Source organism: Elaeis guineensis, chromosome 4 (assembly GCF_000442705.2).
Source record: "Elaeis guineensis isolate ETL-2024a chromosome 4, EG11, whole genome shotgun sequence".
NCBI lineage: Eukaryota > Viridiplantae > Streptophyta > Magnoliopsida > Arecales > Arecaceae > Elaeis > Elaeis guineensis.
This window is the reverse complement of record NC_025996.2, coordinates 9,840,214-9,863,473: the sequence shown is the minus strand read 5'-3', so window position 1 is coordinate 9,863,473 and position 23,260 is coordinate 9,840,214. Positions and strand designations below refer to the sequence as shown.

Below are 23,260 nucleotides of genomic sequence, written 5' to 3'. Positions count from 1 at the left end.
AAACTTGTCCAACCAAATACTCTTCGATGTATAAGTTAATCAAAATTTAAATAATATATAAAAAAATTATAAAATGAGAACTTGCTAAGTTAGGAAAAAAAAAAAAAACTTATTTTGATCCTCCTTTTATCTCTCTTTATATAGAGATGGGATGTATCATTATTTTGCAACTTCATTCTTGAAGTAAGAAAATATGAGAGTTACTAAATTCAACTAGATTTAATGGGTATTTAATCCGACTCAGATTTCTTAGTTATGACAATTAATGCTCTCTTATGCATTGTAACCCATAATTTTTAGATCTTAGGGTTTCAATTTTTTAGTAGATACTCGATTGACATCCGAGTTAGATTTGATATCGATATAGTTGATTTGATACCGATATAGTTGTCAGTCTATGAGCCGATCAGTTGTCTGACTAGTCTTCAAGCATTGTCGATAGTTGTTCGAGTAGATTTAATGAGTGCATGATGTTGGTCTTTAACCAAATAGAAAGGTCGGATCTCTATCGAGATTGTAATTCTGAGTAAATACCCCAACATGTTTCACCAATATGAAGGGGATCTCTTTGGACGACAACTTAACGATGTCCCATCCCTGGAGTCGCTGTTGGTGGATCGAGGCTAGATGGAAAAAGGAACGGAAGATGGGCCTTGATGGAGAAGAGAGGTGCCCGAAGTCCTACTCCTATGATCTGATTACAGGTCAAGCGTTGGGCCTAAATTCTATTCATTTTAATGGAGCTTCGGACCAGATCTATATAAAATTTGATATCCTTTGAGCCCAAGCTCAGCAATGACTAGATCCTGTTCTAGTTTTTAGAGAAATTCTATACACCGCAGGCGGTGTAGAAAATCTGACGTGTAGCGCATCGTCTTATCCGATTGGTCTACGTAGTCATCATTTTTCAATACGCATTTAATATCTGTAGTTCGATTTTTTCATTTAAAAATTTTATATGACGAAAATATCTCTATCTTTTGAAAAAAAATTATGACATCCTGTGGGTATTATAGTCAGTATATCATAATATGGCCTAAAATATCATAATATATAAGAGCCATTTTTATCCAATCACTTTTCAATGCGTATTTAATACTTGTAGATCATTTTTTTATTTAAAAATTTTGAATGATAAAAATATCTCTATTTTTAAAAAAAATTATGACATAGTGTGCATATTATGACATTCTACGTTATATTATGATATTTTGTAAAAAAATTATGACTTTCTGACGCAAATATCATAAATGAATATAAGATGTCATAATTTTATCAAAAGATAAAATATTTTTATCATATAAAATTTTTAAATAAAAAAATTAATTTATAAATATTAAATATATATTAAAAAATAATAATTATATAATCAATAAAATAAAATGATACATTTTAGTCGGATTTTCTGCGCCTCCCGCGGTGCGCAAAGAATTTGCCCTAGTTTTTAATTTTATGGATAAGCTATTGTCGCCGTTAAGAGGCGTTCGCTCCGACCTACCTAATCTGCTCCCACGTAGGGCAAATTCCTTGCGGGTGAAAGCTCCAGAGCGTCCCACGTGGAGGTATATGTGCCCATTGAGCGACGGAGAGCTAAGAGCTAGAGCCCAGAAGGAGTTCAGACTTCAAAGCATCTCCCTGAAAGGAGGAGGAGAAGCCATGAAGGATGAAGAGAAGTCACGGCCCCACAGTTATATCAGGTGAAGAAAGTCGTCTAAAATCTCTTGAAATGGTCATTCCGTAATGTGGTCTTTTTCTTTTTCTTGTTTAAAGATTTAATATCTAAGTTAAATTCTATGTTTCAAAATAGATTACCCGTAATTTTTCACTCACAGAAAAAAAGTGGTGGCTAGCCGTTGCTTTGCTCTTTTCTCAAAAAAAATCCGTTGTTTTGCTCGAACAAAAAGGAGGGGAAAATGATGAAAGTGGATAGATTATCAGGGCTCAACCAAAATTCCTTTTGATTGGGCTCTGAAGACTCACTCTGTAGTGATTACTTCTGAATTCAGCAAGTTCTAAGAAGTGATTTTGATGGGGGAAAGTTCTCTAAGGTCATTCTGCTACCAAGTCCCGAGTGATGTTAAGTGGCTTGATAGGTAAAGTATTTTCATAGTGAACGCCTCACTAGTAGTCGACTATGGAAGCACCGTTGCCATGTTTTGGTTCATGTGATTGCTGCTATCTAGGCTGGATTTGCTAAACTTGTGCCTTGAGGTGATTTTGAACTGCATTGCCTGTTTTCAACTCGGCCCTTGTCTCGCCTTTCGCTTAAATGTACTCCAACTGAGGGGACATGGAAATTAGTTGAAGTATTCAAAGTGCAATTGTAGGAAATCCAGTCTATAGAGCAGCATTCATGGTATTTTCAGAAATCGAGAACCTGCCTTATGGGGGAAAATAGTGCTTTGTGCTCTCATGGTTCAAATAGCTTCCACTACCATTCAAAAAGGTAAATGTTAGAGAGATGAAATTTTTGATGTTGTTTGCTTCTTTCTTGGGAAGCTTTGAACAGACAATTCAGCTATGATATAACATTTGAAGGTCAAGGAAGATCCTTTTTGCACTGCAAAACCTTTGATTGGGGAGCACCTGGAATTATTTTAGATAACATGCTTTTTAAGGATTGGCACTTTCATAGCATAATTATTTCAATTGAGACCGCAGTGTGGACTATAGTTATGTTTTTTTTTCGAAGGATTTTTGCTAGTCCTGATTTTAAGATTTCAAGTACCGTTGAAATCCCCGCTGAGTATCTCCCCAGTGTCCGAGAATTAAAATAATTAGAAATTGGACAACTAAATAAAATCAATTAGAAATTGGCCAACTAAATAATTTGACCCTTAGCATGTAAACTAGAACTGGAAATATCCAAATCCCGGAAAGGGGGAACCTTCAACATGACAAAAGAACAGCAATTTAACAATAAGCAAGTCAAGGGCTAAAAAAGCTCCAATTATCACTTTCTATTATCCTTTGAACTTGCACATTCTTTGTTACTTTTGTTGCTAGCAATCTATCATCTGCTTGTCTGCACTGAAACAAGAGTAAAAAAGAAAGAAGCCAGAGATGGAATGAAGTTGATGATTCAGCATATTGATTACAGAGGACTGGTTGTGATCATAATATGATAATGCTTTCTGTTAAAAGCTAAGGGGACAAAGTTTCAAAGAAAAAAGCTTCAAAAGTAAGATAATTGCCTTATGATGAAGTCGTGGATTGGACTTGGGTCTGCCATATGGCACTTCTTTCTTCAGAGCATGTATTGGGTATAGACTCTGGGTGCGAAAGTATTATGAACTCATTGGAGATGCAGCCTGATGTCAGTCATCAGTTAGAGCAGGTACCCATCCTTGGAGTCAAAGTGACATCTTCTCTGATACAGATAACAGGCTCTCTGGCATTGTGCATAGTTATATAAACATCAGCTAGGCTAAATAGTAAACAAAAAATATACAAGTTTTGGTATTCCCATTATTAATGAGCAGGAGCAGGGTCCCTCTTCTTTTGACATTCACTACAGATAACAGGCCATGTCTGGCATTGTTGCTGAGCTATATAAACTTCAGCTAGATTAAGCAGTAAATATAATCTGCGAGTTTCGTAATCCCATTATCAGTGAGCAGGTTTCTTTTGACATGCATGATATCGGTGCCTAGAAAGCCTTGGTTTTTATGGCATCACAACGAATTTGGCATTATATCTTACCAGTGTCCTACATAAAAGCAATGCTTTTTGACGGCGACTGGAGTCATTACTTGGATGGGAACTAACTAATTTACTCCATTCCTGGTAACAATTATAGCTGATTCACATTGGGGATGCTACAGGATGATCTTCTTCTCTTAGTATCTAAGTTTTTCTTTACAGTAATGCTTTATCATTTTCAGATTAGTTACTCAACTTAATCTATCACCATAGATTGACTTCTTGTATTTGGTTGGTTAAGATTTAGGATTAATTAGGAAGCAGGGCCTTGGCGAAATGACTGCTGTTTTTCTTTTCTAATCACTAACAATGCAATCTTATCTCCTATTCCTAGGAGCTTTTCTTGTGACAGGGGATGGTAATTGTCACACCTTCAGCCTTCCTTCAATCATGGAAGCCTCCTCCATGTGAAGGAAATTAATGTCCCTCATCCATTGAAGTACAAAAGTTTGTCTTCTATTCTAGCTTATATCTAATAGCCTTTTGTAGTGTTGAAGTCATTAATGCTTCCTCTGGGTGCAGATCAGTTTGATAATGATGAGAACCTGACAAGGGAAAATGAAGCAAAGTTCTTTCAGCATTCGGTTCTACTACTTCACAAATGTCAGTATTCTTACTTCTGGCACGCTGACGGTGTGGACAAAGAAGATATGACATTGTTTCTCTTTGCATGCCTTAGGCTATAGGGTGTCTATTTATGGGGTGCGAGAACCTCAGGGCAGTCCATCAAAGAGAATACTTGTATGAGGTGCAAGACAATGATTCTGGTGTTCTCTTGTTTTGAGAAAAAATGATTTAGAATAACAGTCATATTACAGCAATAAGTTGTAAAGATGTGTTGAGGACTCATTAGCTCGAACTTGTATATATCTTGTGGAATAAATTTAAATTCCCAAATTTCTAATTTGTCCAAATCTTTTTGCCCATGTCTTCCAGGTTTTTGGACAAAGCTGCAACTTTGTCGGTTGTTTACTAGGTCGTGTTTACAGTCCTTGGAGATTATGCACAGTCACCCACGTGGAGTTGAAAATACTTTTAGCTTATTTCCAATATAGGTGGCTAGCTTTGTCCATTCAATTGCATATGCCCAAAGGTGCACCAAATTTGTTGAACAAGGGAGGGCACTGAATACCAAAACTGGATCCGTCTCCATCCCTCCTACTTCTCCCTTTGACTTGGGAGTGCTAAGTTTCATGTAATGGGTCCAAGTCTACGACTTCTTCATTGCTAAGCTAGCAAGAAAGTTATTCAGGTGCAAGGAATGGGAATTGGGTACTCTTTAATAATCCTAGCCATGACAAGTGCTGCACTAGTGGAGGTGAAGAAATTGAAGGGCATACATGACCTTAAGCTCCAGTTGCATATTATGGCAACTAATTAGTACTTCACTTTAGGTGGCTCTGAGGGTTTCTATCACATTGGACAGCTCAAATCGTTCTATGATCAGAGTTCGGACACCATGAAATCCGTGTCTACTGCCTGATCTTGTTAGGTAATTACTTGAGTTCGATCTTTGTCACATTAGTCATTAGACCAGATAATTTGGATGAGTTTCTAATTTGGATGAATTATTTGATAGGGGCTGTGGATCGGTTTTTTAATCTCCGGTCCCTCCCTCACCTGTCACCATACCAGACTTGTACGCTTTTAGGGGACCGAGAAGTAGACAAAATGTGCTTGGTGGACCGGGTGTTAAAAAGTTGGTCAGGGACCAGTCATCCAAGTTCCTCTTAATTTTATTGCTCATCTTCCTGTGCTCGGAGATTTACTCCAAAGAGACATGTAATCAACTCGTGGGTGAATATTATTGGGCCGGATCGAAAGTGAATTACAAAAAGAAAAGACATGGTGGCAGATAAAAAGCAACTGATATCCATGTAGAAATACCGTGGGTAAAATAACTTCACCCTTTTTACAGTTAAAATGTAGTTGGTGGTTTGAAATTCTAGAAGGATTGCAATTATCTGAATGCAGTCCAGCAAATTTATCTTTTTTAACTGGGAGAGTAAGAGATCCGAGAGTTTTTTTTTTTTTTTTTTTCTGATTTCTTGTTTAAAAAGAACAATAAAATTCTTCTTCACTGGAGTCGTCACATGTTACAAAGTCTACCTGGTGTTATAAAAACAGAGTTAAGCTTATACTTATTTTTAATATTATATAACTAAGCAACATGGGGTTAGGAATCCATTGACTAAAAATACGATGGAGTGGTAGGTGGGGCGTCGTTGGCAAGCTGTGGCCAGGAATGCGGACAACCGAAATCGCGTCAGGAGGCCTGGCTTTTTGAATGCAATCAGTTGGTTCCCAGTCTTTTTAAGATGGCCAAGTTTGTCAAGGCCGGTTCGGCCGGGAGAAACAGACAAACGAAGAAAAGCAAGTGGGAGGATTCTTCACGTAACCATTTAGATAATTTATTTTGGTTACCAACTTACGATGCTACGCTCCCAAGGAGCGTCTCGAGGATCCCTTTTACTTACCCTCCCCTCTCTGGGTCTCCATGCAATCTTTTAATGCTAATGTCAAGCTAAAATATCTCCATAAATCTGGACCCACGTACACCATCCATACAATAAGTTGGCGTTCGTTATACTGAATAGTTTATAAAAACTATTTTTACATTCAGTTAAATTAATAACACCAATAAAATTATTTATGTTATATAAAAAATTTAAATTTATTGTTAGACGGGATAAAAAAATACTTTGCATTTGTACTTGAATGATTGTTATATCACTTAAATTATTTTTATCATTTTTTTTGGTATGATGTTTGAATTTTATTTAAATTAATGAAAATAAATTTAAAAAAATAAATATATATTTTTTAAATTATTAGATGTAAATATAAATTATTTTTAATTTAAAAAAAATAATTTAAATAATAGGCATCGAAGTCCGCATATTTTCACATTGGATGCCACCCTACCTTTGCTTGCTTAAGTAGTATAACACCATGTGAAGGTCATGTAATGTGATTGTCCCCAAGGGAAAGCCCCCTTTTCCATCAACCATACCTAACCAATTTAAAATCGGGAAATTAGCTGTGCGGCAGCCGGTCAACTTCATCTCGGTCGTGAGGGAACATGGACGGGAGTTAATGAAGAAAAAATCATCAAGGAAATGGGACCACTAGCGGGCAATGGGATTAAAAGGACCTTACTTAAACCTTGAAAGAAAGAGGGAGGCACTGGGTCTAGAAGCTAGGAATTTCAACTGTTCTCCTGCCATGGAGCACGAGGATTCTGTGGAGAAAGGAGAAGCAAGGGCTCTGCTTGCTAATAAGGTATGATCGGCTCTGTTTTCTAAGCTTTCTATCTTCTTTCCAGCTGTTGGCAATCGTTGGCTTTTTTCTCTTTAATTTCTGATATTTGCTTTTCCAAAATTTCTTATTGGAATTAGTTTCAATCTATGAGTGAAATTGTTGGTTATTATAGGCTCTCATTACCTTGTTCATTTTGTTGCATCTTGTGGCCTGGAATTGCAGTTCCCGACAACAATTCAGGGTTATAAGCATGATGATTTGGCATCAGAACCCAACTACAGGGAATTGACTTTATGATCCTTCTCTCCCAACTTCTATCCTTGTGATCTTAGGTTTCATCCCTTTTTGCCCCCTCTTTAAGTGCAGATCCAATTCTGAATTGTTTCCACATCCAAACCATCTTACTCTTCATAAGCAACCATTTCAGTGCTGTTTCTGAGCTTCCTTGAAAGTGCTGTTTCCTACCTTATTAGTTGTCATTTTACCAGACATCCAGCTTAACATTTAATATTGTAAAATTTATTCTATATGCTTAGGTCATTCTTATTGATTAACATTGTTCCAGTTCATACAAAGTTGTGAGACTCACAATTATTCTACATAATTTACACTCAAAAGTTCTAAGTGCAGAAATTACACTGAAAACTCACCATAACCTATCCAACCCGATCCAGGTTGCTTAATGTGTCGCTCTTTGTTGCATAACATTATCTATAAGAATAACTAGGGGTTAAAAGGGACAATTGTGTTCGGTGGGATATCTCTTAGAGGCTCAAATTTGATTCGATTTCAAATAAAATAGCATCTATTGTAGTCAATTAATTTCAAGATACGTCGTTACATCTTTCCTACATGATTCCAACGCAAACTCCCATGGTTTTTGCCTCACCAATTGACACAATCATGTGTAAATTATGCCTCCCTGATCATAGATTGTGAATGTCGGCGTCCGTTTTTATGTACGAGATGCAAAATTTGTTGACAGAAAAGTAACAGTAAATACATGGGTTGAGATGATCCTTTTCTTCTTATTTATTTATTTATTTTTTTAGAAGTACTATGGTATTGCCACCTTATGGGTTTGAAACAAGAACCTCTCCTCAGCTCATGCACTGAAGATCACTGAAGAAAGGGTTGCCAACAAGCTGGCCCAAGGTCTGTCGTATCAATGTAGTGATCTTTTGACTGCTTTTTGTTCAATGGAGATAAGCATCTCAGTTTCAAGGTGCATAAGGTCATAAAATCTCTAGGATGTTTTCTATTTTAGAGATTAATGCGATTTTACATATAGGACAAATGTCCAGGATCATAATAATGGGAACCAAGTTGAAAGCTCAAGAAGAAACAAACACTTAGTATTCTATTTCTCAAACAAGGTGACAGAGGGACTAATTTGGAGACACTTAGCACAATAGTTGCTCACGTGATTGCCCCACTTACAAACTGACTGAATGCAAGGCTTTATGACTCTCTGTATGCCCTTACCTAAACATACACAATACCCCAAAAGGCACAAGTATTAAACACTTCCATAGAACTGTAAGAGACATCATTTACAAGTACTTAGAGCTACATTCATGACTGCTAAATTAATACATCTGACTAATTAATACTTGTTTAAATTTGGTTTACTTTCCAACAATTTTGGCACTCCCGTTTCACTCCTCACCACACATGAGCACACATGCACACGATGCACACAGAGACAGGGGGAGAGAGAGTCGTGAAAAGTGCACTCTGATCACAATTTAAGACATGGAAAGTAAGAGAATGTTGTCACAACTCTGAAGTTCTGCTTTGGCTGATAATCATAAACTACGTATTACTGATATGCTCTTTACTTCTTAGTGATCTACTATTATAAAAAGAAAAATTCTCTCTCTATCAATGTAGTGCCATATATGCTTCTTACCTTCATGGACATTTGATATTCTCTTATAGTGATTAATTAAATGATCCTAAAAAAAGTGAACAGACTAACAGAACATTACCAGTAGAGTTTCTTTATTATTCATGCTGATACTTGATCTCGTCTTTCAGAATTATTCGTCAAGCTTCCATGAAGGTGACAGATCATTGGAAGTAGAACAGCAGTCCCGATTGCAGCATAAATCTACTAACTCCAAGGCACCAGCAATTATTTTGGGTATGATCCGCTTCTATAATTGTTTACTAGAGATACAGCCTTCTAATGTACATGGATGCAATTAGTACTGCATGTTTCTTGTGAAGCACAGGGGATGGAAGCCTATAGTTTGCAGATATACTTAATGCTGAACTGTAATCTAGAGGAATTGAATTTACTGTATTCAGATACTTATGTAAATACATTGATCATGTAGGGTTCAATTTCTTAGACAGTGCGGCGTTCAATGGCATTGGTGCAAATTTAGTTGTATATCTTCACAGCATTCTTCATTTGGGCAGTGCTTCAAGTGCAGCAGAAGTTGCTAATTGGAGTGGAACAAGTTATTCCACATCGTTGGTTGGAGCCGTCGTAGCTGATTCGTATCTGGGAAATTACAAAACTATCTTGTATTCCCATATCATATATATCATCGTATGTCAGATTTATAACCCTTCATTTCTCATTCCTAGATTACTTTTATAGTGTTCCTTTTCCTTTACAAAAGTAATTTTATATTTTTCCTCAATTGATAATATTAATTTCATAATGGTACATTTTCAACATTGTATATTCTGATTATTCTTCTGTTCTGATCTGCATTTCTTAAACACTGGTAGGGGATGATAACAATCACTTTCTCTGCTCTCTCTCCATCATTAAGGCCTCCAGCATGTGAAGGAGGTTCATGTCTCCCAGCAAATGGACTTCAAAAATTTGTTTTCTTTTCCGGGTTGTATCTTGTTGCCATTGGGAGTGGGGGAGTCAAGTCAGCATTGCTTCCTTTTGGTGCAGACCAGTTTGATGATGAGAAACCAGCAGAGAAAGAGAAGAAGGGGGCATTCTTCAGTTTGTTCTATCTCTCTGTCACCTTAGGATTTTTTACTTCAGGCATTTTGATAGTCTGGATCCAAGTAAACATAGATTGGGCACTTGGATTCGGGATTGCAACTTTTCTTGTATTTATAGCCCTTTGGGCCTTTCTCTATGGAACACCAAGTTATCGGATGCGGATGCCAACTGGCAGCCCTTTGAAGAGTGTGCTTCAGGTACTGGTTGCTGCTTTCAGGAAGAGGAACTTAGAAGTTCCCCGGGATGTTAGTCTCTTGTATGAGGAGAAAGACAAGTTGGTGCAACAGAGATTAGTGCATACCAATGAATTGAGGTACTCTTGCATAGTTGTTATCGTTGAGATTGCTCCACCCATTAACTATTGAAATATAATGTTAGTGACAAGTCATTAAATTGCAATAAATGTGATTGAATTTATATTACCAAGTCAAAGTTAAGATGGTTTTCTTTGCATATATACATAAATATGTACAAACACACACACACACGCTAAAACTACAGGATCATCACCAACTACAAATATGGCTGTTTATCTTGTGGATGAAACCTGATGTCATCTTAGGTTCTATATCTTGCCTTGCCTTTTTTTTCTGCATTCAATTCAAGACTTCACAAAGGAATACAAAGTGACCTATTAAGATTTTGCATCACATCCTCAGGTTTCTCGACAAAGCTGCTATTGTTCTTGACTCAGATTTGAAGGATGGCCCAGTTCATGGTTCATGGAGATTGTGTCCCATCACTAAAGTGGAGGAGCTGAAGATACTTCTACGCTTGCTTCCAATATGGGCAACCGGTGTCATCTATTCAGCTGCATGTGTTCAACTGTTTACAACTTTCATCCAACAAGGAACTGCAATGGACACCAGGGTTGGCTCCTTCTCCATCCCTCCAGCATCCTTAGGTTCGTTTGAAGTGATATGCATCATGATTTGGGTCATTCTCTATGATAAAATCATAGGCCCAGCAACTAAACCCTACTTCGGGAATGGAACTGGACTTTCCCAACTGCAACGGATGGGAATTGGCCGTGTTCTAATGATCCTAACAATGGCAACAGCTGCATATGTGGAGAAAAGGAGGTTGGAGAGTGTCAGGGCTGGTGAACAATAAGCATATTGTGGCAACTTCCTCAGCTATTCATTCAGGCTGGCTCAGATATCTTCAGTAATATTACCCAGCTTGAATTCTTCTATGGCCAGGCACCTGAATCAATGAAGAGCTTGTGCACAGCATTGGCATTGCTCTCGATCTCACTGGGCAGTTATTTGAGCTCTCTTATCGTCATAATTGTCGAAGCCATAACAACTGGAGGAGGAGAACTTGGCTGGATCCCAGATGATCTGAACAAGGACACCTTGACTACTATTTCTTGGCGTGGGCAGCCCTATGCGCATTAAATTTTTTCGTATATCTTGCTTTTGCGAGGAAGTACACTCTGAAGAAAGTCATTTCGGAAAGTTGAAGTTGAAGTTGTAGTCAGAAATATTAGTCAACAAATTTGAATTGCTGGTGCTATGATGCATTAGAAGTTTCTTCTCCGTACATTTGTGTATAGCTGCAGCAATATCTTGATAGGTGAAGTATTTCTTGTGTCCTAGGTGGATTTTATAGAGTAGTATCAGAATAATTGAATGAATTGTCATGTTATCCGAAAGCATATTTTGAAAGGTGATAATTATATTGAGATCTCTGTGCTCAAATTATTTCCTCAAAAAACAAAGTGCGTGCCCAAGTGTTTATTGGATGAGATAAGTCTGAGATACTTCAGCTTAAATATGCCTGACAATGAGAAGTTTATCAGTATTGCATGTATCTTGTGATCTAAAGTTATATTATTGTAGGCATTTTCTTGATGCAGTCTAATCTAATCTCACTGTTTCGTTAGCGTGGCAGATGTGAGACTTCTCGCTTTGTTTGGGAAAATACAAGAAAAAATTTTTCCCCGATGAACAAAATATACAAGAAAAGTTGGTATCATTAGAGAAATGTATATGGTTGTCATGGCCTTTGGAGACCCCGACATCGTACTGGAGGGGGACTCAAAGACTACAATCAGATGGCTTGTCAGAGGGAGGGTTATTTCCACTTTTAGTCATTTTGAGATCATTCACATTTAGAAGAAGGCGAACAGGTGGCTGATTGAGTAGCCTCCTACGTGGATAACCATTTAAGCCTAATAATATGAAACTTAGCCTAATATGTTCTGATCCAATAACGAGATGTTTTTGTGTTGATGCCGTGCAATGTATTTACTCTAGGGCCATCTAAACATGCTGCCTAAACCAAAAAGAAAAAATAAAGAAAGAAAAGGAAGGCGCATATTTAATATTTGTGGTTGGCAAGGTAAAGGGGAGAGGAAAAAGTTTGCAACCATCGACCGATAGATACTGAAGAAAATCAACTAAAAAGACCGTTTCAAACATCTGTTCATCAAAGAAAATTCCTTTCATCGGCGAAATTGGAAACATTTAGACTTTAAAGCCCGACCGTGTGGGGCTGCAAATCCAAGTTTTTAGGTTGTAGAGATAAATATTCAAATCCAAATCCACTTCCCAGGCAGGTTACCATTTTTTTTGGCCTAACCTCTGTCAACTCCCTCCAGGAAGGGTATCTCTTTTTTTTTTTTTTTTTTTTTTTTTTTTTTTTTTTTTTTTTTTTTTTTTTTTTGGAAAGAGAAAAATCCCTAAAAAATTACAATGTCAAAAATAAATTTCTAATATTTATTGACTTTCTATTACTTCACATATTATTTCAATTATTGACTCTATTATTTTTAATTTTTTTTATGCTCCAACATGTGGTTGTTTCTAATGAATTAGAGAGGTATTTGGTTTGTCATCAAAATTAGAATCAAAATAAGAATGAAAATAGTTTGGAATCGAAATCGAAATGATTAAATTTTTCAAGTATTTGATTTACGATAAAATTAAAATTAAATTAAAATTAAAATTTATCAAAAAAATAAAAATTAAATTATATATAAATTAATCATTTCATTTCAAATCAAAACTTCACTCTTTCTAATTAAACCGATGATCTCACCTCCTTCCTTTCAGTCTTTAGGAGCCGTCTATCCAAAAAACATGATTTTTGAAATGGTTGGTAGTATTTTAGTTATTATATTCAAAATTAAATATAAGTTTTTGAGAGATCGGAACGGTGAGTATATGACTTCTGGACGTTGGATGCCAGCTATATGCTTGTTTTATTAAGATATAATCATGTGAAAATAATGCCAACGAAAGCGGCGGCTCTGCGACCCAAACCTAACTAAATTATTAATGCCAGTAATAGCGGTGGAGCCCAAGGTCAACTTCGGTAAAGTGTGTAACAGTCTCAGAACGTGACAGGATAGGAATCAAATTTTCACTAGCACCAGTAGTCCAGTCTACCCTAGAAAATGTAAGGACCGAAAGAGGCCTTAACATTGGGGACTTGGAACCCTGGGAGCCTAAGCCAGGAGTTCCATTGCTTTCTTGCAATGAAGCACGGGGATTCATTAGAAAGAGGGGAAACAAGGCCTTTACTGCTAAACAAGGTAAATAGATGTGTACTCTCTAGTTTCTGCACTTCTCCCTTGTTCTTCAGGTTAGTCTCAGCTTTTTCCTTTTTTTTTGGACAAAAAATGGAGAAGGTATGCACATCCTACCCTCTTCACTGACTGCTACTTTTAGTTGACAGTCACTGAGCTCCTCCAAGGTGGCAAAAACAAAAAAGTTGCTATTTCTTGCCTAAATAATTAGAATTTTACACAGAATTCATCTCAAAATGTAAACGTCTACAGCACTGATCACCTTTTCTTCAAACGTTGTTCTACGAAACTTTACTCACGAGTCCTGATGGCGTTTTCTGAGGTCCACACACAAACCGACTCCTTGTATCTAACCTATTTAGCCGATATAATATACTGAATCTATCTTTATCTGTTGCATCATATTGGGTTGATGAATAACTAAGAGCAAGAAAAAGGATGAAATATCTCTTAGCTTAGCTTTTATTTCAGATAAAATAGCAACCCATATTTTCTAGGCCCTGGTTGCTGCATAATTTTAAAAGAAGAAAAACAAAATTCCTGAAAGAAGTTTCCCATACTTCAAGGCAAAAGTTTATCTTCTTATCAATGTAGTTCCATTTAAACTCCTTGCTTTCATCTAGACATGATACTATCTCTGTTTTTCTTCCAGAAATTAATTTGATGCTATCTTTGTAAACAATTATTTCATGAATGAATGAAGAAATTGAGGGATGTACCACATTAGAAGATCATTATTATTCATGCTGCTACTTGGCCTTGTCTTTCAGAATTATTCGTCAAGTAATTATGAAGATGACATATCATCGGAAGTACGTCAAGGGCCATGCCTGCAGAATAAACCTAGTAATTGGAAGGCACCAAAAATTATATTGGGTATGCTTTTGTTCCTTTCTTGCTCAGCAGGATACAACATTCTAAAGTATATTTCCCGAAGAGAAAAATTCTTAGTAATATATATATGATAGGATTTCTCATTTTTGTCATGTGAAGTTTGAGGAATAGACTAAAATTTTCAGATATGTTTATTCATGTAACATACAGGCCCATATTATTAAATGTATGACAATCACAGGGTACTACTGTAAATGTATAACATCTACTTACTTGAGCACATTGTTCTTGTAGGACTCGTCTATTTAGACAGTGTAGCTTTCAATGGCGTTGGTGCAAATTTAGTTGTATATCTTCAAAGCATCCTTCATGAAAGCAGTGCTTCGAGTGCAGCAAATGCCTCTACTTGGAGTGGAACAACTTATTTCGCATCATTGGTTGGAGCTGTAATAGCTGATTCATGTTGGGGGAATTTCAAAACAATCAAAATCTCCCTCATTATTTATCTTCTTGTATGTTAGATTTATAACCCTTCATATCCATTCCTACAGTATTTATAAATACATATATAATTTACATTCTTACATGCTCATGTTCATATAGTTGGTAACCATATTGAGGCTTGTTTTTGTTTTCATAGATTTCATCAATTCTCATGCTTTATCTACACTGATATGCTTTTCTTAATTTTTGCTAGGGGATGATCACAGTAACTCTGTGTGCTTTCTCGCCATCTTTAAAGCCTCCAGCGTGTGAAGGAAGCTCATGTCACCCAGCAAGTGCAGCTCAAAATCTTGCTTTCTTTTCTGGGTTGTATCTTGTTGCCTTTGGGAGTGGAGTAATCAAGTCAACAACACTTCCTTTTGGTGCAGACCAGTTCGATGATGAGAAACCAACAGAAAGAGAAAAGAAGGGGTCTTTCTTCAGTTGGTTCTATCTCTGTATCACCTTAGGATTTTTTACTTCAGTCACTTTAATAGTCTGGATACAACAAAATGTGGATTGGGCATTTGGATATGGCATTGCAACTACGTGCATATTTCTATCTCTAGGAGCCTTTCTCTTAGGAACACCAACTTATAGCTTGCGGATGCCAAGTGGCAGCCCTTTGAAGAGTGTTCTTCAGGTTGTGGTATCCTCTTTCAAGAAGATAAACTTGGAAGTTCCCAAGGATGGCAGTCTCTTGTACGAGGAGAATAAAAACTCACATGATTTGGCACAACAGAGATTAGCACATACTGATGGATTCAGGTACTCTATCATAGTTGCACTTGGCAAGGCTTCAGCAGTAACTAAAGATATATTATGCTTGTGAGAAGTTATATGGATTCCATAAATCTGGACTGATTTATATTTTCAACTCCATCCATTCATAAAAAAAAATCAATATGAAGATAGACTTCTTTCAAACTCGGACTGTAGCATTGGACCCATGTTTGAAATCAATCTGTCTACGACCTTATAGCATTGTGTTAGATTTTTGTCATGATTGGTTGAATTTGGACAAGCCCTTTCTCTGATATGATTTGATCTTCACCCATTTCACTAGATCCATGGTCACCGGTTTTGTAGACGAAGCCTAATGCTGTTTCTAATTTTACCTTTCACTTGCTTCTCCTTTTTGCATATTCTTCAGAAGTTCCCAAAGGAAGCAAAATCTGCTTATCAAGATTCTGCGTTTTGTTCTCAGGTTTTTAGACAAAGCTGCTGTTGTTTCTGATTTGGATTTGAAGGATAGCGATTCTAGGAGTTCATGGAGGCTATGCACTGTTACTCAAGTGGAGGAGTTAAAGATACTACTACGCTTGCTTCCTATATGGGCAACCGGTGTCATCTATGCAGCTGCATGTGCTCAATTGTTCACAACTTTCATCCAACAAGGGAGCGCCATGAACACCAGATCGGATCCTTCTCCGTCCCTCCAGCATCCTTGGCTTCTTTTGAAGTGATTTGTGTCATGCTTTGGGTCATTTTCTATGACAAAATCATAGTCCCAGCAACTAGAAGCTACTTCAGAAATGAAACTGGACTTTCCCTGCTGCAGCGTTTGGGAATTGGCCGTTTTCTAATAATCCTAACAATGGCAACAGCTGCACTTGTGGAGGCAAGGAGATTGGGGAGTGTTAGACCGGCGAACCTATAAGCATCATGTGGCAGCTTCCTCAGTTTTTTATCCAAGCAGGCTCCGATGTCTTCAGTAATATTACACTGTTGGAGTTCTTCTATGGTCAGGCACCTGAAAGAATGAAGAGCACGTGCACTGCACTTGCGCTGCTCTCAACCTCGCTTGGAAGTTACTTGAGCTCTCTTATTGTCACACTTGTTGCAGTTATAACAACCAGAGGAGGGGAACCGGGATGGATTCCGGATGATGTGAACGAAGGGCACCTGGACTACTATTTCTTGCTGTGGGCAGCCCTGTGTGCATTGAATTTTTCTGTCTATGTTGCATTTGCAAGGAAGTACACACCGAAGACAGTCATTATGGAGGCTTGAAGATGTTTTTTTGAGTAAAAGCTTAAGATGTAGTTACAGAAGTAAAGTTGCTAGCAAAATTTATTTTGTGTATTATGATGCGTAGTAATACAACCGTAGTAACATCCTAAGAAGGGAGTCTTTTAGTCTTCGATTTGATGGAACAGATTTAGAGTATACTGGAATTATGAATTGCCATAAATTTTGATATTGTCTTAATATAGTTGTTTGATATCTTTCGAGATATTTAACACTATCGATCTCATATGGGGCGCCTGAAAGTTAATGTTTGGAAGCCCTTAGATTTTTTATATATTTTATTTTTCAATTCACATGAGATGTATTTTAGTAGATTGGTTTAATAAATCTGATTTACCAAAAAAAGAAAATTAATGGTCGAGGGTCACCGCATGCCAATGCTTTCAAGGAAGCTTTGCACTCAGCACTTATGGCTTGTTCTTATGCAGGGATTGTAATCATGCCTTTTTGTTTGGTGGTTTTGGATGAAGTGGATATATGAAGGAATGAGCTCTGAGGTTCTTTTATATATCTGTAGATTGTTTGTTAGTCTTTATAGGATGGATTATATCGATCCACCTTCCTCCACATTGGATCGTATAATGCTTGCTTTGACATCTGTGCAGATGGATAAATGAAGGATTTTAGGGTATCTGAGATCTGTACAGGCTGTGGTTCAACGGTCAACATCGCAAAAGAATGGCAATTATTATTTTTCTGAAAGTACAACCAAAACCAAAAATTATATGGTATCTGTTGTTACAAAAATGGAACCATGCAAATTCATTTTTTAACCAAGTCCAACCTGACGTTAGACGCCAATGGTCCCACATCACCAACCTTTTCTCTCGAGGGGCAACATATACCCCCGGAGTGCTTGATTTGATCTATAAGTTCCTCAATGTTGTGGAGGCATTATAGTCATTTTGCTGAACAACAATAATTGATAGATATATCATGGTTGGAAGGAGGTGGTCTTGGGCAAGGGAAGAGCTGACCCCATTGGAAGAGCAATGGAGTTGGGGGGTTCTTCTATGGAGAGAGGGGAAAGAACGCGTTTGTTAAGTAAGGTAACGACTTCTCTTTTTCCTCGAATTTCTCATCTTATTATGTGGTTTTTGAGAAGCTTCTGGTTGTTAATCTAATAATTTGTCCCCTCCCCCCTCCAAAAAAAAACACCCATTTTGGTATCATTTTATGTTGGTTTTTTCCTAAATTCGTGAGAGGATGGAATGTTTGGGTTCGAAACATTTTATATCGGGAAAGAAAAAGATTTGGGTTGGATGCAAGTGGGCTAGCATACGTGTATTTGTAGTGGGGCCGGGTGAAACGGCCACGTGTCAGCTGGTCCAGAAAAACCGGTTTATTACAGATTTCCTTCCATAAATTTGAGAGGTCAACAACAGATTTCCCGGTTCTTGTTTTGGTCTCCTGATTTGGCTGTCGGATTAACTTGGAATCTCTATGCCCATTTTTTTAGCTGACAAGTTCATGTCCTCCAAATTCTTGCCTCACAAACCCCCACCAGACTTGGCCTTGCAAACATACAGTGAATGGAATACACTGATGCATTGGGAGCCTTTCTGGATGAGGAGAGGAGACCGAACTCAGAAGCCTCCCGAACTGGAGACCAACCAGGATGGAGGATCACCCAATCTGGAAGCTTAACTAACAATAGATCATTCTCTGTGAGCTCCCTTTATAAATTCATCAATGTTGGAGCCTGGAGGTCTGTTATGTCCCTACTTCAATGCCTTACGAAGCCTCCGAAGAAAAATAAAGGATGGCTCTGGGATATAACTGGGTCTTCATTTTGTTTTGGGGCTTTGCTTTGTTTGTAATTATGCCCAGCCCTGCTGATTCTGGGCCATCAGTAGCCAAAAATTTATGCAGCATTTATTCTAGTTATCACACAGCAATCTTAACTAATCATTTGCAGAGTGGTTATCAACCATGATAATGAATATCAGCAGCTTAAGCTAGAAAGTACAGTTTATAAATGTTTTCCTTGTCTGCAGATTAATATCGGTAAAGGTGCACTTTAATCATGATTTGATGTAGGAATGCATTGTGTTATTTTATTCTACGTGATCTAGCAAGGCAATCAAAAAGAAGTCCAGGCACTTGGTCATGCACTCCTCTCTTGTGATCAGTATTTTCATGCCTAGGAAATGTGTTACACACCTTTTGATCAGTTTAGTGCAACTTGAACTTCTTATGGTTGATGTATGTTACACTATCTTCAGTCACTATCAGTTTTGTTGATTTAATAATAAAGTTGCTCTTAGAACTTGGATCAGAAGATTGATGGTCATGCTGATAGCTGGTCTTTTTTCCAGAGCTATTCATCAAGATATTATGAAGATGAGACATCACTGGAAGTACCTCTGTTACGGCACAAACCTAGTGACTGGAAAGCACCAAAAATTATTCTGGGTGAGGTTTAATCTATTTCCATTTCATATAGGTTGTTCAAGATTACTTTCTAACATTTTCTAATATGCCCAACATATGGTACAAGACACGTTCTTGTTGAATATGAGCAAAAATGAAGAAGTGTGCAGATATTTAACTAGTTTTGGAAGTATCAGGAATTTCAAGGCCTAGTTTGGTATGATATGGATACTAAAAGGAAACATAAGATCAAATTGAGGTTCTCACGGTTTAGTTTTTGTATCAATATAGATTCTTATGTACAAGCTGTAGAACTTTTCCTGTACTAACCGAATAATCCTTTTTGAGTATATAACATATGACTTGAATTTCCTTGATCTTTTAGGATTTGAATGCTTGGAGAGTACAGCTTTCAATGGCATTGCTACAAACTTAGTTGTATATCTACACAACGTCCTCCATGGAAGCAATGCTTCTAATGCGGCAAATGCTGCTACTTGGGCTGGAACAAGCTATTTTACACCACTTGTTGGAGCTCTTATAGCTGATACATACTGGGGAAATTACAAGACAATAGTGATCTCGCTCATAATATATCTTCTGGTCTGTCAGATTTCGAATCCTTCATCTCTATTCCGAAAGCATTAGTGTGATACATTGATCTCCATTGCTATAAATCGTGACAATAATCTTTTTTCTTTTACACTGATCTTTTTAATGATTACTAGGGGATGATTATCATCACTGTCTCTGCTTTCACTCCATCTTTAAAGCCTCCTCCATGTGAAGAAAGCTCATGCCAGCCAGCAACTATGGCTCAGAATCTTGTATTCTTTTCTGGACTGTATCTCATTGCTTTTGGGAGTGGAGGAGTCAGGTCGGCATTGCTTCCTTTTGGTGCAGACCAGTTCAGTGATGAGAACCCAGTCGAGAGAGAAAAGAAGCTTCATTTCTTCAGTTGGTTCTATGTTACTGTCACCTTTGGATTGCTTACTTCTGGCACTTTGATAGTCTATATACAGGAAAATGTAGATTGGGCACTTGGGTTTGGCATTGCAACTTTGTGCATAGCTCTAGCCTTTGGAGGCTTTGTGTTAGGAACACCAATTTATCGGCTGCGGATGCCAGGTGGGAGTCCTCTGAAGAGTGTTTTTCAGGTATTGGTTGCCTCTTGTAGGAAGATGAGCTTGGAAGTACCCACAGATACCACTCTATTGCATGAGGTGAATGACAAGAACTCAGATAATTTGGAACAACAGAGATTAATGCATACTGAAGAATTCAGGTACTTTTAAAAATTTAAAATGAGAGGTGCCACAACTGGTATTTTTGGATTAAATTTTACAATGAAGCCACGGAAATCCATATTCCAGTATCCAAATCAAGAAATGTTTTTCAAATATAATGCTTTGGATATATCGGTGAACAGTTCCTCTTTCTAGGGATTGCTTATGAAGTTATCTATTTGGCAAACTTCTGAAAATATCAAGACTCACCAGCAAGGACTAAACTGACTTTCTACCAACTGGTCATTTCGCTTAATCCAATATGTTCCCTTCCTAATTTTATATTGTTTGCACAACTTACATCTATTAAAATCATTAATAAATGAAAGCCTCAGCTGTTCCTTCAGTTCATTCCTACTGTCTCTCTGAGTCTTCTTGTAACGTTGTAGAATTTATTAAACAAGCCTTCTTTAAGAAATTATTTGATGTGTGCTCAGGTTTTTAGACAAAGCAGCTACTATTTTGGATTCAGACCTAAAAGATAATGATCCTCAAAGTTCATGGAAACTTTGTACAGTAACTCAAGTGGAAGAATTGAAGATACTTCTGCGCTTGCTGCCAATATGGGTGACTGGCATCTTCTACTGCGCTGCATATTCTCAGATGGCTACCACTTTCATCCAACAAGGCAGTGCAATGAGAACGAAGATCGGGTCCTTCTCTATCCCTCCTGCATCCTTGTGTTCTTTTGAAGTGATATGTGTCATGGCTTGGGTCCTTTGTTACAATAAAATCATAGTTCCCATAACTAGAAGCTACATGGGGAATGGAAGGGGACTTTCAAAACTGCAGAGGATGGGAATTGGCCGGTTTTTGATTATCCTAACAATGGCAACAGCAGCATTTGTGGAGGCGAGGAGATTGGAGAGTGCCAAGGCTGGTGAATCTATAAGTATCGCATGGCAACTTCCCCAGTATTTTATTATCGCAGGCTCAGAAGTCTTCAGTCTCATTACCCAACTTGAATTCTTCTATGGCCAGGCACCTGATTCAATGAAGAGCATGTGCACAGCAATTGCATTGCTCACCGTCTCCCTTGGCAATTACTTGAACTCTCTTATTGTCACACTTGTTGCTCTTGCCACGTCAACAGGAGGGAGTCCAGGGTGGATATCGGAGGATTTGAACGTGGGCACCTCGACTATTACTTCTTGGGGTTGACAGGCCTGTGTATATTGAATTTTGCTGCTTATCTAGCTTTTGCAAGGAATTATACACTGAAGAAAGTCATTGTAGATACTTGAAGTTGAATTTACAAAACCAATTAAAAACAAGGTTGGTTCTTGTGTTGTATTACACGGAAAATTACAATAAACTAGATTGTTTTCACTACTGCACTAGTTGTATGAATGCAGCATGTTATGGAAAACAGATCCTTTTACCAATAATAGAGGATATGATAGAATTGAATCATTATAATTGGATTGTATATTGTAAGAGATTGATAATATTTCGAAAAATCAAATATTTATGTTAATACTCTTAATTTTACTGAAGTTGGCACTGGGAAACTTCTATTGAAGTATTAGTTCTTCTCCACATGAAAAACTAGTTATGAGATTAAATTTAGTTTATATGCCTTGCTAAAATAAAAACATGCTTCCCTGTATTAAAATGAGACAAGAACAGATAAAGCAAGACAAAGTAGCTATGGGTGATTTCATTGTCCTATTAATCATCAAACTAGCAAGCGCTCAACCTTTTTGCTTTCATGAAATATGGCAACAGGATTACATACAGAATGTAAAAATACAACTTAACTTTTTTAAATCATCACCTTTCATGCGTGGTCCTTATGCGAAGAGAGTTCTTTAAGAATATCCTCACAGAAAGAGCTAATGACATAGATAAACCATTTTAAAATTATTTCTGATTTCTAGTGCATAATGTCTCCGATATTTTTATGTTCAAATTATGGAACTTAAAAGTTGCTTAAACGTATGACTAGAGTCAATCAGATAGCAATGTAATTTCAAGATAATTATATAATTGATATGTTGTTGGCGGAGGCAAAACATCGCAATGGCTAAATTAGTCATCATGCCGTACACCCCACCCCATCCCACCCCAACCCAACCACAAAAAAAAAAAAGAAAAAGAAAAAAAAAAGCCTGAAATTAAATAAAATGTTAACATTGACCAGGCACCTAACCAGAAATCTCTTAATCACTTATCTGAGTTTGAAAGGCCAACTGATGTTCGTTAACTTGTTTCACAGTGAATGACCACATTTCAAGCATACACCTAAAGGATATGAGAATGTTGATTTTTTTTTTTTTTTTGTCAAAGATAATGACATTTACTGTTTACATACATCTATATAATATCTAATTTGAATCCATATAGATATCTTGGATTTGTTTGACTAATTTATTCACCATTTAGTTCCCATTGGTTGATCCATTCAACATATAAGTGCTTTATCATACAAAGATATCAGAGGCCCCTTTTATAGAAAGAACATCACAGTATTTACTATTTTCAAGAAATACCATTGGAGTCATAGAATTGTCGAATTTAAAAATGTTTACGGTAAGGATTTCTCACTTTAAGTTTTGAAACTTCTCTTTTAAATCTGAAACTTTTCTTCTAAGAACACTATTAAATTATATTAGGTTGAGATCATCAAGTTCAAGTGTGTCTTGGATAGCAGAGGACTTCAAAATCTAAAGTATCTTAATTTTACTCGACTCGTAATCTCCAGCATCAATCAATTTGAACTTCAAATAGAGCCATAGTACATATGCTCCTCATCCCTACAATACAGTTAAGAAATCT

General features: G+C 37.1%; 3 protein-coding genes, 1 long non-coding RNA gene and 1 pseudogene across 4 annotated transcripts; all 5 read left to right on the top strand.

The window, feature by feature from the left end:
- The first annotated feature begins 1,472 nt into the window (after positions 1-1,472).
- On the top strand, positions 1,473-4,599 carry LOC105043990 (uncharacterized). Its single transcript, XR_831814.4, has 3 exons — positions 1,473-1,697; positions 4,037-4,149; positions 4,225-4,599. It is a non-coding gene; the product is annotated as an uncharacterized lncRNA (long non-coding RNA).
- A 28-nt stretch (positions 4,600-4,627) lies between these two features.
- LOC109505761 (protein NRT1/ PTR FAMILY 8.3-like) lies at positions 4,628-6,384 on the top strand (annotated as a pseudogene).
- Positions 6,385-6,706: 322 nt separating this feature from the next.
- On the top strand, positions 6,707-11,627 carry LOC105043991 (protein NRT1/ PTR FAMILY 8.3). The gene is given in 7 exon segments (XM_019850186.2): positions 6,707-6,984; positions 9,004-9,109; positions 9,306-9,523; positions 9,709-10,253; positions 10,600-11,045; positions 11,048-11,287; positions 11,290-11,627. Coding segments are annotated over 7 exon segments (1,815 nt in total). The 5' UTR covers positions 6,707-6,840; the 3' UTR covers positions 11,406-11,627.
- Positions 11,628-13,330: 1,703 nt separating this feature from the next.
- LOC105043992 (protein NRT1/ PTR FAMILY 8.3) lies at positions 13,331-16,888 on the top strand. Its single transcript, XM_010921753.4, is given in 7 exon segments — positions 13,331-13,481; positions 14,246-14,351; positions 14,604-14,821; positions 15,007-15,560; positions 16,000-16,208; positions 16,211-16,432; positions 16,435-16,888. Coding segments are annotated over 7 exon segments (1,737 nt in total). The 5' UTR covers positions 13,331-13,424; the 3' UTR covers positions 16,806-16,888.
- An 810-nt stretch (positions 16,889-17,698) lies between these two features.
- On the top strand, positions 17,699-21,809 carry LOC105043994 (protein NRT1/ PTR FAMILY 8.3). The gene is given in 6 exon segments (XM_019849820.3): positions 17,699-17,872; positions 19,142-19,238; positions 19,582-19,799; positions 19,925-20,481; positions 20,920-21,608; positions 21,611-21,809. Coding segments are annotated over 6 exon segments (1,734 nt in total). The 5' UTR covers positions 17,699-17,815; the 3' UTR covers positions 21,727-21,809.
- Positions 21,810-23,260: the final 1,451 nt, after the last annotated feature.